Consider the following 12,707-nt stretch of genomic DNA (forward strand, 5'->3'; position numbering starts at 1 on the left):
ACAAGGGTTGGATTGGGCCAGACTTCTCATCACCACCAAATGACAGCAGAGTAACAAAGTCAAATCCACTGTGTTATTTCGGGAGGTGTATTCCCGTGCATCGCTTCACACCCACACATGGGTATACGCTTCCTCATTTCGGCTGTTTTTTGCTCTTCTCAGCCTCCACGACCACTATACCACCAGGGTGACCGTGGTCCATGTTGCCAGCATTGCAAGTTCCTCTGTCCTAATTTTTGGCAGCTTTTGCTTGGAAGGCATAGGCAAAGACTATGGGAGACCCACTCCCCAATAATGGGAATAATGTTTTTAATATGCTGTACTGCATGGCTCTTGTAAGGGGCATTAAAATAGTCTTGTTAAGCTACTGTGACCTCCACGTCTCTTCCAAGGGTCGTTAATATTGTCTTTTTATTCCACTGCGACCTCCACCACTCTTCCAAGGGGCATTAAAAGCGTCTTGTTAAGCTACTGTGACCTCCACGTCTCTTCCACAGGGCGTTGATATTGTCTTTTTATTCCACTGTAACCTCCACCACTCTTCCAAGGGGCATTAAAACGGTCTTGTTAAACCACTCTGAACTCCACGTCTCTTCCAAGGGGCATTAAAACCATCTTGTTAAGCTACTGTGACCTCCACATCTCTTCCAAGGGGCATTAAAACTGTCTTGTTAAACCACTCTGAACTCCACGTCTCTTCTAAGGGGCATTAAAACCGTCTTGTTAAACCACTCTGAACTCCACAGCTCTTCCAAGGGGCATTGACATGTTGTTTTTAATTACCTCTAACCTCCACGACTCTTGCAACGGGCATTGCATTTCCTCCTAATTTTTGTCAGCTTTTGCTTTTCAATGCATAGGCGAACACTAAGGGAGACCCACTCCCCAATAATGGGTAGAAGGTTTTTAATACGCTGTAATCCACATCTGTTTCAAGGGGCATTGCAGTGCCTAATAATTTTTGGAAAGCCTTCCATTCACTGCTTAGGCCAACAGTGTACAGGAGACCCAGTTGCTATAAATGGAAAAAACGGTTTAGTTAAGGCCCTCTGACCTCCATGTCACTTCCAAGGGGCATTGGAGTGCCTCGAAATTTTTGGTAGGCATTGCACTCACTGTATGCCCTATAACTGTGTAGCCGAACCGCTCCTTTTGGTACAGAAACATATCCTACAAGACATGTGTGGTTGGCTGGCCTGATATTGATGTGAATGGTCCCTGTTCCTCCTGCTCTTTCTCCTTTGCCACCACCTCATCCATCATTCATCACCTGAAGCTTTGTTTTAACGGGAGTCATAGAACTGGGATAGTAGCAGGAAAACATCCAGCAATCCTCGGAGGAGGTAGAATATGCGCCAAAACGCTGACCACTTCAGGCCTAGCCGCTACTACATACATGCGCTTGCATTCCAAGGAACAGAAAGCTAAGGAGGTGGATGGCCTCATGATCATGAATAATTTACTCGTTGTGTAGGAGGCCGACCACTGCTGCTGTCTACCTTCTGAACTTTGTGTTGAAGCCTGATTGACCCAGGACCCGCAATCCTCTATGTCTGGAGGACGTGTTGCATCCCAGTGTCCAACTGTGTCCCGGCTTCCACAATATTAACCCAGTGTGAAGGCGTCAGTGAGATGGACCATTCCTGGCCACATTCACTTGTCCACGCGTTTGTGGTTAGGCTGTCCTTCCCACTAAATGCACTGGGGAGGGCACAGGTAATGTTTTGGTATGCGCGCTTGTGTATAAGGCGCACCGGGACAAATAGGGGCGGCTGGGGACAGTTTATGGACACCCGGCCACCCCCACGCGGCTGGGGACTGTGTGTGGGCACCCGGCCGAGGGGCAGCTGGGGAATGAGTATGGACACCTGGCCGCCCCCTGGCGGCTGTGGACCAAGCGTGGACACCCGGCCGCCGGGAGGCTGGGGACTGAGTATGAATACCAGGCTACCGACGCAGCCATGACGTGGTGGCCAGATTCCACCTCCACATGCCTAAAAGGCCCAATTTCAAGTGCAAGCAAGCTAGCAGTATGGTATTGCAGCCTGGGGGTGGGTGGGTGTCAGGCTGCATACTTGCGCTTGTATTGCAAGTTATGGGGGAGGTACAATTGAACACTGCCCTGGGACAAGGACTTGCACGGGGATAGTTGCAAGTCTGCATCTTCTGATGCGGCAAGGATCACTTCTGATGGGCACACTTTTAGGCAGTGACCTGGGTGTCAGAGATGCTTCCAGGGGTCTTCCCCATGCTGTTCCCATGTCTTTTTAGCACTGTATACATGTGTCACACAGCACATGGCCAGATAAGGTTGTAAAATGTTAAAATTACATTTCCCAGTGAATGCATTTGTCACGGTTGAAAGCAATACAAAAGTGCAAAAACGCATAAAAAATGCTACTTGTGAACATAACCCAAGGTGTGGAGGAGTATTTTTGATTTTGGTTATTTATTTTACCTTATACACAAGTCTTTACCCTGGAAAGGATGTTCCATAACCCCTTTCCGACCTGGTCAGTAATAGTACGCACCAGGTCGGGAAGGCCGGTTCAGCGGGGACTCCGGCGGTGAGCCCGCACTGAAGCGAGCACATGTCAGCTGATTATTGGAATCGCAATCCACCCGCGGCTGTTAACATGTTAAATCTCTGACAGTGGCATTTAACTCGCGCTTCCGGGAGTCCTAAGCCCCGCCCATCAGTGACCCCGTCACGTGATCGCGGGTCACCAATGGGTGGGCATGACAACTCAGGGTCTGCAGCAGACGCCTGTGGTTGTCATGTCTCAATTGCTATGAGCGTCACCTAGTGGTCAGCGCTCATAGCAAGTGAGCATTTCTCCTGCATACAAGCGATCTGCTCATCGCTTGTATGCAGTAGAAGCAATCAGACAACTGCTGCTTCTAGTCTCCTCTGGAGACTATAGAAGCAAGCAGAAAGTGTAAAAAAAAGTTTTAAAAAAAATAAAAAATATATAAAAGTTTAAGTCACCCCCCTTTCGCCCCATTCAAAATAAAATTATATATATATATATATATATATATATATATATATATATATAATATAAAAAAAAAAAAAAAACACATACACATATTTGGTATCGCCGCGTTCAGAATCGCCCGATCTATCAATATAAAAGAAGAATTAATACAATCAGTAAACGGCGTAACGAGAAAAAAATTTTAAACGCCAGAATTAAGTTTTTTTGGTCGCTACAACTTTGCAATAAAATGCAATAACGGGCGATCAAAACATCGGATCTACCCCAAAATGGTATCAATAAAAACGTCAGCCCGGCACGCAAAAAATAAGCCCTCACCTGGCCCCAGATCCCGAAAAATGGAGAAGCTAAGGGTCTCGGAAAATGGCGTCATTTATTTTGTTTTTTTAGCAAGCTTTGGATTTTTTTTTTCACCACTTAAATAAAAAAGAACCTATACATGTTTGGTGTCTATGAACTCGTAACGACCTGGAAAATAATGATGGCAGGTCAGTTTTAGCAATCTGTGAACGTGGTAAAAAAAGGACCCAAAAAACAACTGGGGAATTGCATTTTTTTGCAGTTTCTTGCGCACTTGGAATTTTTTTCCCATTTTCCAGCACACGATATGGTAAAACCAGTGATGGTGTTTAAAAGTACAACTCGTCCCGCAAAAAATAAGCCCTCACATGGCCATATTGAACGAAAATTAAAAAAGTTCTGGCTCTGGGAAGAAGGGGAGCAAAAAAGGAAAACACAAAAACAGAAAGACCCATGGTCGTTAAGGGGTTAACATATTTCACAGGAAAGCACTTTCACTTTCGTTTTTGAACGTTTTATTGTGAGCCTGTAAAAGTGGCTTAATACCTCTGACCACGTTGTTGACAGCAGGGACCTGGGGGGGCAGAAATGCTTCCTGGGGCGATGCCCATGCTGTCCCCATGTCATTTGAGCACTGTCACTATCGTTTTGGGCACTGGTTAGGCTTTCTACAGACTGCCGGGGGTGCCGCCGCAAAAATGCTCGGGTCTCCAATAGATTAACATTGGGCTCGCTGCTCGGGTCGAGCACCCGAGTATCACAGTGAGCTCGGCCCGAGCTTCGAGCACCCGAGCATTTTAGTGCTCGCTCAACACTAGCGGAGAGGCCTCTTTCACTAGCCCGAGTAAAATAGAACCTTATTAGCCCAGTAGAGCCGCCAACAGTTCCTATTCGATATAAGCCCCTGTCCGTTAACGGGAGTAATATCAGGCCAGAAATCAGCCCCGGTAGCATGGGAATTACCGAACAAGGGACGTGTGGATTTGTGGATCGAAATGAAATAGCAGCCCAAGGTTAAATTATATATTTAATCGCTTCAAGGGCACTCTAGACAATATACTATATACACAAGGGTTACACATATAGTGGTAGGACAACAGGTATAAGCAGATGAATCAGGTCAATTATTGGTGAAGTCTGACCATGTGTGCGCTGGGCCTCATGGGGGCCTGAGCTTCCAGTGGGTAACTCGGTCCTTTGCAGCATGTTACTCCACGTGAGCCCCCCTGTTGGAAGTGGCTGCATGGATCAGAGAGAGAGCCACAAGGTCTTACTCTACCTTATTTCTCCTATGGGTACCTCCCCTCCTGTCTTCAGGGCTGAATCCAAGTCTCCTCATCGTGCCAGTGACAGATAACTCCTTAAGGGACGGTCCCAGGGAGGCGGTTCTGGCATCATCAGATCCAGCCAGGCCCCTGCTATGCGTTGAGACTAAACAGAGCTGTACGATCAGTTTCCTAATAGCTGTTCTATGTATCTCCCTATCCCTTTGTGCTAGACTGAGTTAAGACCCAGGCGAACATTCACCATGTCTTGGGGATTTTGGAAATATATTCAATGGATGGCTAGGACGTATAGTATTTGCATAACTCGAGATGAAATTCCTATCTGTCTGAACATTTGAGACCACATGGCTTGGATCTATAGGGGGTCTTCCTGTAGGAGCTTACTAGCCAGCTGGTGGGGGGTGTAAATCCTTTGTTTGGAGCTGTCCAGATGTCTTGTTATCACTATCAATGCTTACAGGATGATTGTATGCTGACATTATATCCCCCATCCTTCACACCCAGTGTTTAAAAATAAAAAAACACAGAAAAAAAATTACTGTATTTGAAAGAACACTCCCCCGCACGATCCCTGGTTCACCAGTTCATTTAAAAAAAAAAAAAAAAAAAAAACACTGGAAACGGGATATTGGGGAGATGACCGTACACCACAAAAAACGGGGATTTAGCTGAGGGTTCCCTCACATGATTATTGTATGAAAATTCGGCTCAATGCAGGAGTTTGTCAATGCTCACTAGAGTGATTGAGCCAAAGGAGGTAGTTGGTCAGGATCTGGTTAACCCACACTACCTGGCCTGTGGATGGTAGGCTACAGAGAAGGTAACATTCAGCAGTTTGCAGATAGCTCTCCAGAAGGACGATGCAAACTGGACGCCTCTCGCAGAGACAATATGGAGAGGTAGCCCAAGGAGGCGAAAAATATGCTGAATGAACTCGGCGCGCACAGAAGCAGATGTGAGGCCGGACAGCTGTTAGCGCCACGCCGGATCCCCGCTCTGACAGGTAGGGACTCCGGCGTGTCACTTCACTCACCCGCACTGGGGCCGGCGCTTCCCTCCCGTGCTCTGCCTGCTTCCAGTCATGTCCTTAGGGAATGCGCGAGCTCCCGCCCTCTTAAAGGGCCAGCGCACAAACTTGCTATTACGTCCCTAGCCAATGGATGTGAGAAATTACATATACATTGCTTCCTCCCTGCTCAGGAAGTGCCTGAGCAACCTTGCTGTTCTACAGTCTGTCGTAAAGGTTGCGTACTAGTCCATGCTACCAAAACCTGCTGAACTCTGGTGCAACCAAAGCCTGCTGAACTCCAGCGCAACGCAGTCTACCTGTCCTACTGGGTCCAGCTGCTGCGTGTCTGTCGGTCTGTTTTGGAATAGCACCTGGGCCACCTCCCTTGTCCTTCCTCAGATCGCGGAGTCGTAAAGCTGCCATGCGTCCGGGGTCGGATTGGGAGAGGCCCCCAGTTTCGCCCCTCCAGACACTCCTCCGTTAGCGGCACAGTGGTTCCACCAACCACGTACGTGACAAGTTTGCTCAGGCCATGGACTCTGCTGGACCCCGGATCCCGTCTGATCAGACCATGTACACACGTGGTCAAAATTGTTGGTACCCCTCGTTTAATGAAAGAAAAACCCACAATGGTCACAGAAATAACTTGAATCTGACAAAAGTGATAATAAATGAAAAATCTATGAAAATGAAGAAATGAAAGTCAGACATTGCTTTTCTGCTTCCACTGAATTTAAAAACAAAAATAAACTCATGAAATCGGCCTGGACAGAAATGATGGTACTCGACTTAATATTTTCTTGAACAACCTTTTGCGGCGATCACTGCAATCAGACGATTCCTGTAACTGTCAATGAGACTTCTGCACCTCTCGATAGGTATTTTGGCCACTCCTCATGAGCAAACTGCTCCAGTTGTCTCGTGGTTGAAGGTTGCTTTTCCAGAATGTTTCAGCTCTTTCCAAAGATGCTCAATAGGATTTAGGTCAGGGCTCATAGAAGCCACTTCAGAATAGTCCAATGTTTTCCTCTTGGCCATTCGTGGGTGGTTTTAGCTGTGTGTTTTGGGTCATTATCCTGTTGCAAGACCCATGACCTGAGCCCAAGCTTTCTGACACCGGGCATCACATTTCTCTCTAGAATCTCTTGATAGTCTTGAGATTTCATTGTACCCTGCACAGATTCAAGACACCCTGTGCCAGATGCAGCAGAGCAGCCCCAGAACATAACAGAGCCTCCACCATGTTTCACAGTAGGGACAGTGTTCTTTTCTTGATATGCTTCATTTTTCCATCTGTGAACCTAGAGCTGATGTGGCTTGCCAAAAACTTCCATTTTTGTCTTATCTGTCCATAGGACATTCTCCCATTAATGTAGTGGCTTCTCAACATGTAGTTTGGCAGACTCCAGTCTGGCTTTTTTATGACCATTGTGGGTTTCTCTTTCATTAAACGAGGAGTACCAACAATTTTGACCACATGTGTACATAAAGAGCAGCCCCGCCTCACTGCTGAGCGTATACATAAAGTGCAGCCCCGCCTCACTGCTGAGCGTATACATAAAGTGCAGTCCCGCCTCACTGCTGAGCGTATACATAAAGTGAAGTCCCGCCTCACTGCTGAGCGTATACATAAAGTGCAGCCCCGGTCACTGCTGAGCGTATACATAAAGTGCAGCCCCGGTCACTGCTGAGCGTATACATAAAGTGAAGTCCCGGTCACTGCTGAGCGTGTACATAAAATGCAGCCCCGCCTCACTGCTGAGCGTATACATAAAGTGCAGTCCCGGTCACTGCTGAGCGTGTACATAAAATGCAGTCCCGGTCACTGCTGAGCGTGTACATAAAGGGCAGCCCCGCCTCACTGCTGAGCGTATACATAAAGTGCAGCCCCGCCTCACTGCTGAGCGTATACATAAAATGCAGCCCCGCCTCACTGCTGAGCGTATACATAAAATGCAGCCCCGCCTCACTGCTGAGCGTATACATAAAATGCAGCCCCGCCTCACTGCTGAGCGTATACATAAAATGCAGCCCCGCCTCACTGCTGAGCGTATACATAAAGTGCAGCACTGGTCACTACTGAGCGTGTACATAAAGTGCAGCACTGGTCACTGCTGAGCGTGTACATGAAGTGCAGCACTGGTCACTGCTGAGCGTGTACATGAAGTGCAGCACTGGTCACTGCTGAGCGTGTACATGAAGTGCAGCACTGGTCACTGCTGAGCGTGTACATAAAGTGCAGCACTGGTCACTGCTGAGCGTATACATAAAGTGCAGTCCCGGTCACTGCTGAACGTATACATAAAGTGCAGCCCCGCCTCACTGCTGAGCGTATACATAAAGTGCAGTCCCGGTCACTACTGAGCGTGTACATAAAGTGCAGCCCCGGTCACTGCTGAGCGTGTACATAAAGGGCAGCCCCGGTCACTGCTGAGCGTGTACATAAAGGGCAGCCCCGGTCACTGCTGAGCGTGTACATAAAGTGCAGCCCCGCCTCACTGCTGAGCGTGTACATAAAGTGCAGCCCCGGTCACTGCTGAGCGTGTACATAAAGTGCAGCCCTGCCTCACTGCTGAGCGTGTACATAAAGTGCAGCACAGATTCATCTCAACTAAAATCCTTAGATCAGGAACAGAACAGACATTTATAGGACATTTCATAACTTTCCCAAACTCTTATGAAACCATTTCCAGCACATCCTGCATTGTAGTACTGCACGCAATGTATTATATATTTTAGGAGTCGGTCCATTTTATACCGACTCCACAGCTCTGCAAAAGCGACATGGCTCTCTTTTAGCCAAGTCTATGTTCCAAAACTCAAATATTGCTCCTTCCCTTCCGAGTCGTGCATCCAAACAGGTGTCTGCCACATCTGGGGTATCGCCGTGCTCGTAAGAAAGTGGGTAACACTGTAGGGTCCCACTTTTAGGTGTAACCTCTTGCATAAATGAAAAAATTTGCATTAAAGCAACATGTTAGAAGTAAAATATACATTTATTTTTTTCATTCCACTTTGCATTAATTCCTGTATAGCATGTGAAGGGTTAAAAAAATATATCCCCTGACAGCAGTTTTGAAGTATTTGAGGGGTGCAGTTTTTATAATGGTATCACTGAGTTTGCAGTATATCGGCTCATCTGAATAGGTCCCTACAGAAACAGGTTTAGTAAATTTCTTGAAAAAAAATTTGTACTAAACTTTTAACCCCACAATGAAATGATGCAGATGTGAAGTGACACATGGGAAATGGCATTTATTATTTGGTACAGCAGGACTGATTGGTTTAAGGATATAAAGATGGAAAGTTTAAAAATTAGTGAAAATTTTCAAAAATTTGCAAAATTACGATATTTTCATAAATAAAAGGCAAAACATATCGACCTAAATGTACCAGTGAGATAAAGTACAACGTGCTGTGAAAAAACAATCTCAGAATCACTGGGATACGGTGAAGCTCCAGTCATCACCGCATAAAGCGCTGCTGGTCAGCAAGGTCCAAAGTACCCTGGTCACTAAGGTTTCACCGTAACCCCTGCGGCAGCTTAACGTGGAGCGTCCTTCTAAGGCCGCGTTCCCACAAGCAGATTTTGGTGCATTTTTGATTTATATTTTTAAAAAAATGCAAAGTAATTATTTTACTTAATGGATGCGGAAAATCTGCAACAAACAAGCACCACAAGCTCATGGTGGGAAAGTGGCCCCAAGTCAGGGGTCCGAGACGGATGTCAGCAGTCCAGAGACCCTGAGACACAAACTGTCCATAAGGTTATGGGAAAACACACAATTCCATCTTTATGGCACTGACACGCAATCTGCAGAATAATTTGAAACATGGGGAAGAGAATGAGTTTCGAAAACCCTTTCCCCAAAATAAGCCCCAGCCCATGACCCACAACACCAGAAAGCCGTCTCTACGATTGTAGAATGCTGCACCGGAGCGGGGGCAATGCGGCACCGGAGCGGGGGGCAATGCTGCACCAGAGCGGGGGCAATGCGGCACGATGCAGCACGCTGCACAACAGCCGGTCTGTCACGACAAAAAGCTCAAGGTCTGCAGTACCGACATCCAATAGTCCACATAAAAACAAAAGATTTGCTGAGCCTCGTAACTTTGGTGCATGCAGCGGTATTAGGGCTTCAGTCTATGGATCCTACCCCAGAAGGGTTCTCATGAGCAGAGAAACCAACCCCGGCCATGACAGACATCAGTTGCAGGCTAGAAACGAGGAGCTCCGTAGTCGTCTGGCATCCTCTCAATATTGTATCTGCAAAGAAAGCAAAAAAGAGAGAAAGCTGTGGAGGCCAGACTGACAGCAGGGGCGCGGCGGAGGCCAGACTGACAGCAGGGGCGCGGCGGAGGCCAGACTGACAGCAGGGGCGCGGCGGAGGCCAGACTGACAGCAGGGGCGCGGCGGAGGCCAGACTGACAGCAGGGGCGCGGCGGAGGCCAGACTGACAGCAGGGGCGCGGCGGAGGCCAGACTGACAGCAGGGGCGCGGCGGAGGCCAGACTGACAGCAGGGGCGCGGCGGAGGCCAGACTGACAGCAGGGGCGCGGCGGAGGCCAGACTGACAGCAGGGGCGCGGCGGAGCCAGGACCACTCACCTATGGTTAGAGATATACATGATGGGGACCCCAGGAATCTTCCGTATCCGCCTCTTCAGCTCTCGGTCCACTGTGGCCACAATGTAACATTTGTGCTTTTATAGAGAAAGACGAAAACAAATTCTATTAGTTGTCAAAAAGAAATATTCCTCCCCAGCAGCAACATCGGGGGCCCATCTCCTGGGTGGGGATGGGCCCATAACCCGGGTGGGGTAGTGGGCCCCCTCCGAGCACTCACCTGGGTCACCCTCTGCACCAGGCAGTCATCCGCGTAGGTGCCTTGATGTGTGCACGGAAGGCGTTCAAATGTGGGGTCCTTAGCGATCCTAAAACAAACAATCAGGCGTAAAGGGGCTGTAAGGGACTTTAACACTGACGGCCCACCCTTAGGAAAGGTCCTCTGTCTGTACAGGTGCAACACTCAGCGCCCGCCGGAACTGCTCAGCTGTGGCCGCGGATGGGTATTAACCGCCGGCACCAAGAGCAGCTGACCGGCGGGAGAGCCGCGTGCAACACCCACAAATCAGACATCGATGACCTATCCTAAGGGTGGTCCATCAATGTTAAAGTCCGAGACAACCCTTATAACTAGGGAGAACAGGCGATACCACACATCAGCCATACTGTACAAACGCTACCTCACATACAGTCGCTGCCTACAGCCGCTATACAGGCACCCGCTAAACTCCCACCATAATCCAATGCACACAACCGCCACGCCAGCGCTCCCCAGGCCCACGACCCACCCGCCATGCCAGAGCTCCCCAGACCCGCGACCCACCAGTCAACGCCAGCGCTCCCCAGACCCGCGACCCACCCGCCACGCCACCATATGCAACTACCAACAATATTAGTCAAATCTCACCTGAGAGCAACTCTGTATTTCTGCCCCAGTTTCTCCAGTTCTGCCATCACACAGTCAGTGATACAGGGAACACCTATAGAAAGGCGACATGAGAGCTGTGATATCAGACCGCGGGCACCGGCCACAGGGAGGAAAGAGGTTTCCCCACTAACTTACACTTGGCGTACAGACAGTCCATCATTGACTGCACCAGGTCCAGCTTGGCTTTAATGGAGAAATTAATGAAGTTTGTGTCCACGAGGATATAGTAAGGGGGTCCGAGATTAGTATTATACTGGAAGAACAGGCAAGAGGGGACCTGAGGACTGAACAGAGACAAACATGCAAAGTCAACATCTGCCCATACAAAGCAGACACGGAAAGTCGCCACTGTGTGCAGACCCTCCACCAAGACAGTCACCAGAGATCAGCGGTGACATCACTGAGAATGCCACCTATCCATCACCAGAGATCAGCGGTGACATCACTGAGAATGCTGCCTATCCATCACCAGAGATCAGCGGTGACATCACTGAGAATGCCGCCTATCCATCACCAGAGATCAGCGGTGACATCACTGAGAATGCCGCCTATCCATCACCAGAGATCAGCGGTGACATCAGAGAATGCTGCCTATCCATCACCAGAGATCAGCGGTGACATCACTGAGAATGCCGCCTATCCATCACCAGAGATCAGAGGTGACATCACTGAGAATGCCGCCTATCCATCACCAGAGATCAGCGGTGACATCACTGAGAATGCCGCCTATCCATCACCAGAGATCAGCGGTGACATCACTGAGAATGCCGCCTATCCATCACCAGAGATCAGCGGTGACATCACTGAGAATGCCGCCTATCCATCACCAGAGATCAGCGGTGACATCACTGAGAATGCCGCCTATCCATCACCAGAGATCAGCGGTGACATCACTGAGAATGCCGCCTATCGTCGTACACTTCTCTCTCCTTGATGGTGCTTGGATCCTGTAACTTCTTCTTCTGAGACGCCGCTCGATCCTTTTCTTTTCTAGAGATAAGGGGATGCAGAGTTTAGAGAGGAGCTGCAGACTCTTCCCTCCGCTGGAGTCCGCCCCGGCCTCTACTCACATGCGCGGGTCCTTCAGGTTCAGCCTCCGCTTCATCACTGCATATTTCTTTGTTTTCTTCTGTTTCCCCTGAAAGATAAGCGGCACACGATAGTGAAGACACTTCTTGTTCACAGGGAGAGGGAGAGAGAGAGAAAGAGAGGGAGAGAGAGAGAAAGAGAGAGAAAGAGAGAGAGAGAAAGAGAGAGAGAGAAAGAGAGAGAGAGAAAGAGAGAGAAAGAGAGAGGAAAGAGAGAGAAAGAGAGAGAAAGAGAGAGAAAGAGAGAGAAAGAGAGAGAAAGAGAGAGAGAAAGAGAGAGAAAGAGAGAGAGAAAGAGAGAGAAAGAGAGAGAAAGAGAGAGAGAGAAGAGAGAGAGAAAGAGAGAGAAAGAGAGAGAGAGAGAGAGAGAAAGAGAGAGAAAGAGAGAGAGAGAAAGAGAGAGAGAGAAAAGAGAGAGAGAGAAAGATGAGAGAGAGAAAGAGAGAGAGAGAAAGAGAGAGAGAGAAAGAGAGAGAGAGAAGAGAGAGAAAGAGAGAGAGAAGAGAGAGAGGAGAAAGAGAGAGAGAGAAAG

The 12,707-nt window shown here is 48.5% G+C and overlaps 1 protein-coding gene across 1 annotated transcript; it reads right to left on the minus strand.

Moving 5' to 3' along the window:
• Positions 1-8,824: 8,824 nt before the first annotated feature.
• Positions 8,825-12,272, minus strand: FCF1 (FCF1 rRNA-processing protein). Its single transcript, XM_073638175.1, has 7 exons — positions 12,158-12,272; positions 12,006-12,077; positions 11,223-11,371; positions 11,067-11,139; positions 10,440-10,527; positions 10,202-10,296; positions 8,825-9,861 (listed from the first exon to the last, which is right to left on the minus strand). The coding sequence occupies exons 1-7, from the start codon at positions 12,190-12,192 to the stop codon at positions 9,813-9,815; spliced, it is 561 nt and encodes a 186-aa protein (XP_073494276.1). The 5' UTR covers positions 12,193-12,272; the 3' UTR covers positions 8,825-9,812.
• Positions 12,273-12,707: the final 435 nt, after the last annotated feature.

This window comes from Phyllobates terribilis, unplaced genomic scaffold (assembly GCF_046119375.1).
Source record: "Phyllobates terribilis strain yellow unplaced genomic scaffold, ASM4611937v1 Scaffold_7__3_contigs__length_470593459, whole genome shotgun sequence".
Taxonomy (NCBI): domain Eukaryota; kingdom Metazoa; phylum Chordata; class Amphibia; order Anura; family Dendrobatidae; genus Phyllobates; species Phyllobates terribilis.

What these genes read in the sequence shown, in the direction of transcription:
- FCF1 (XM_073638175.1), bottom strand. Translation starts at nt 12,192, where the DNA reads ATGAAGCGGAGGCTGAACCTGAAGGACCCGCGCAT. An exon ending in AACCTGAAGGACCCGCGCAT is followed by an intron (nt 12,078 to 12,157) that starts GTGAGTAGAGGC and finishes CCTTATCTCTAG; the next exon opens with AAAAGAAAAGGATCGAGCGG. An exon ending in ATGTATATCTCTAACCATAG is followed by an intron (nt 9,862 to 10,201) that starts GTGAGTGGTCCT and finishes CTTTCTTTGCAG; the next exon opens with ATACAATATTGAGAGGATGC.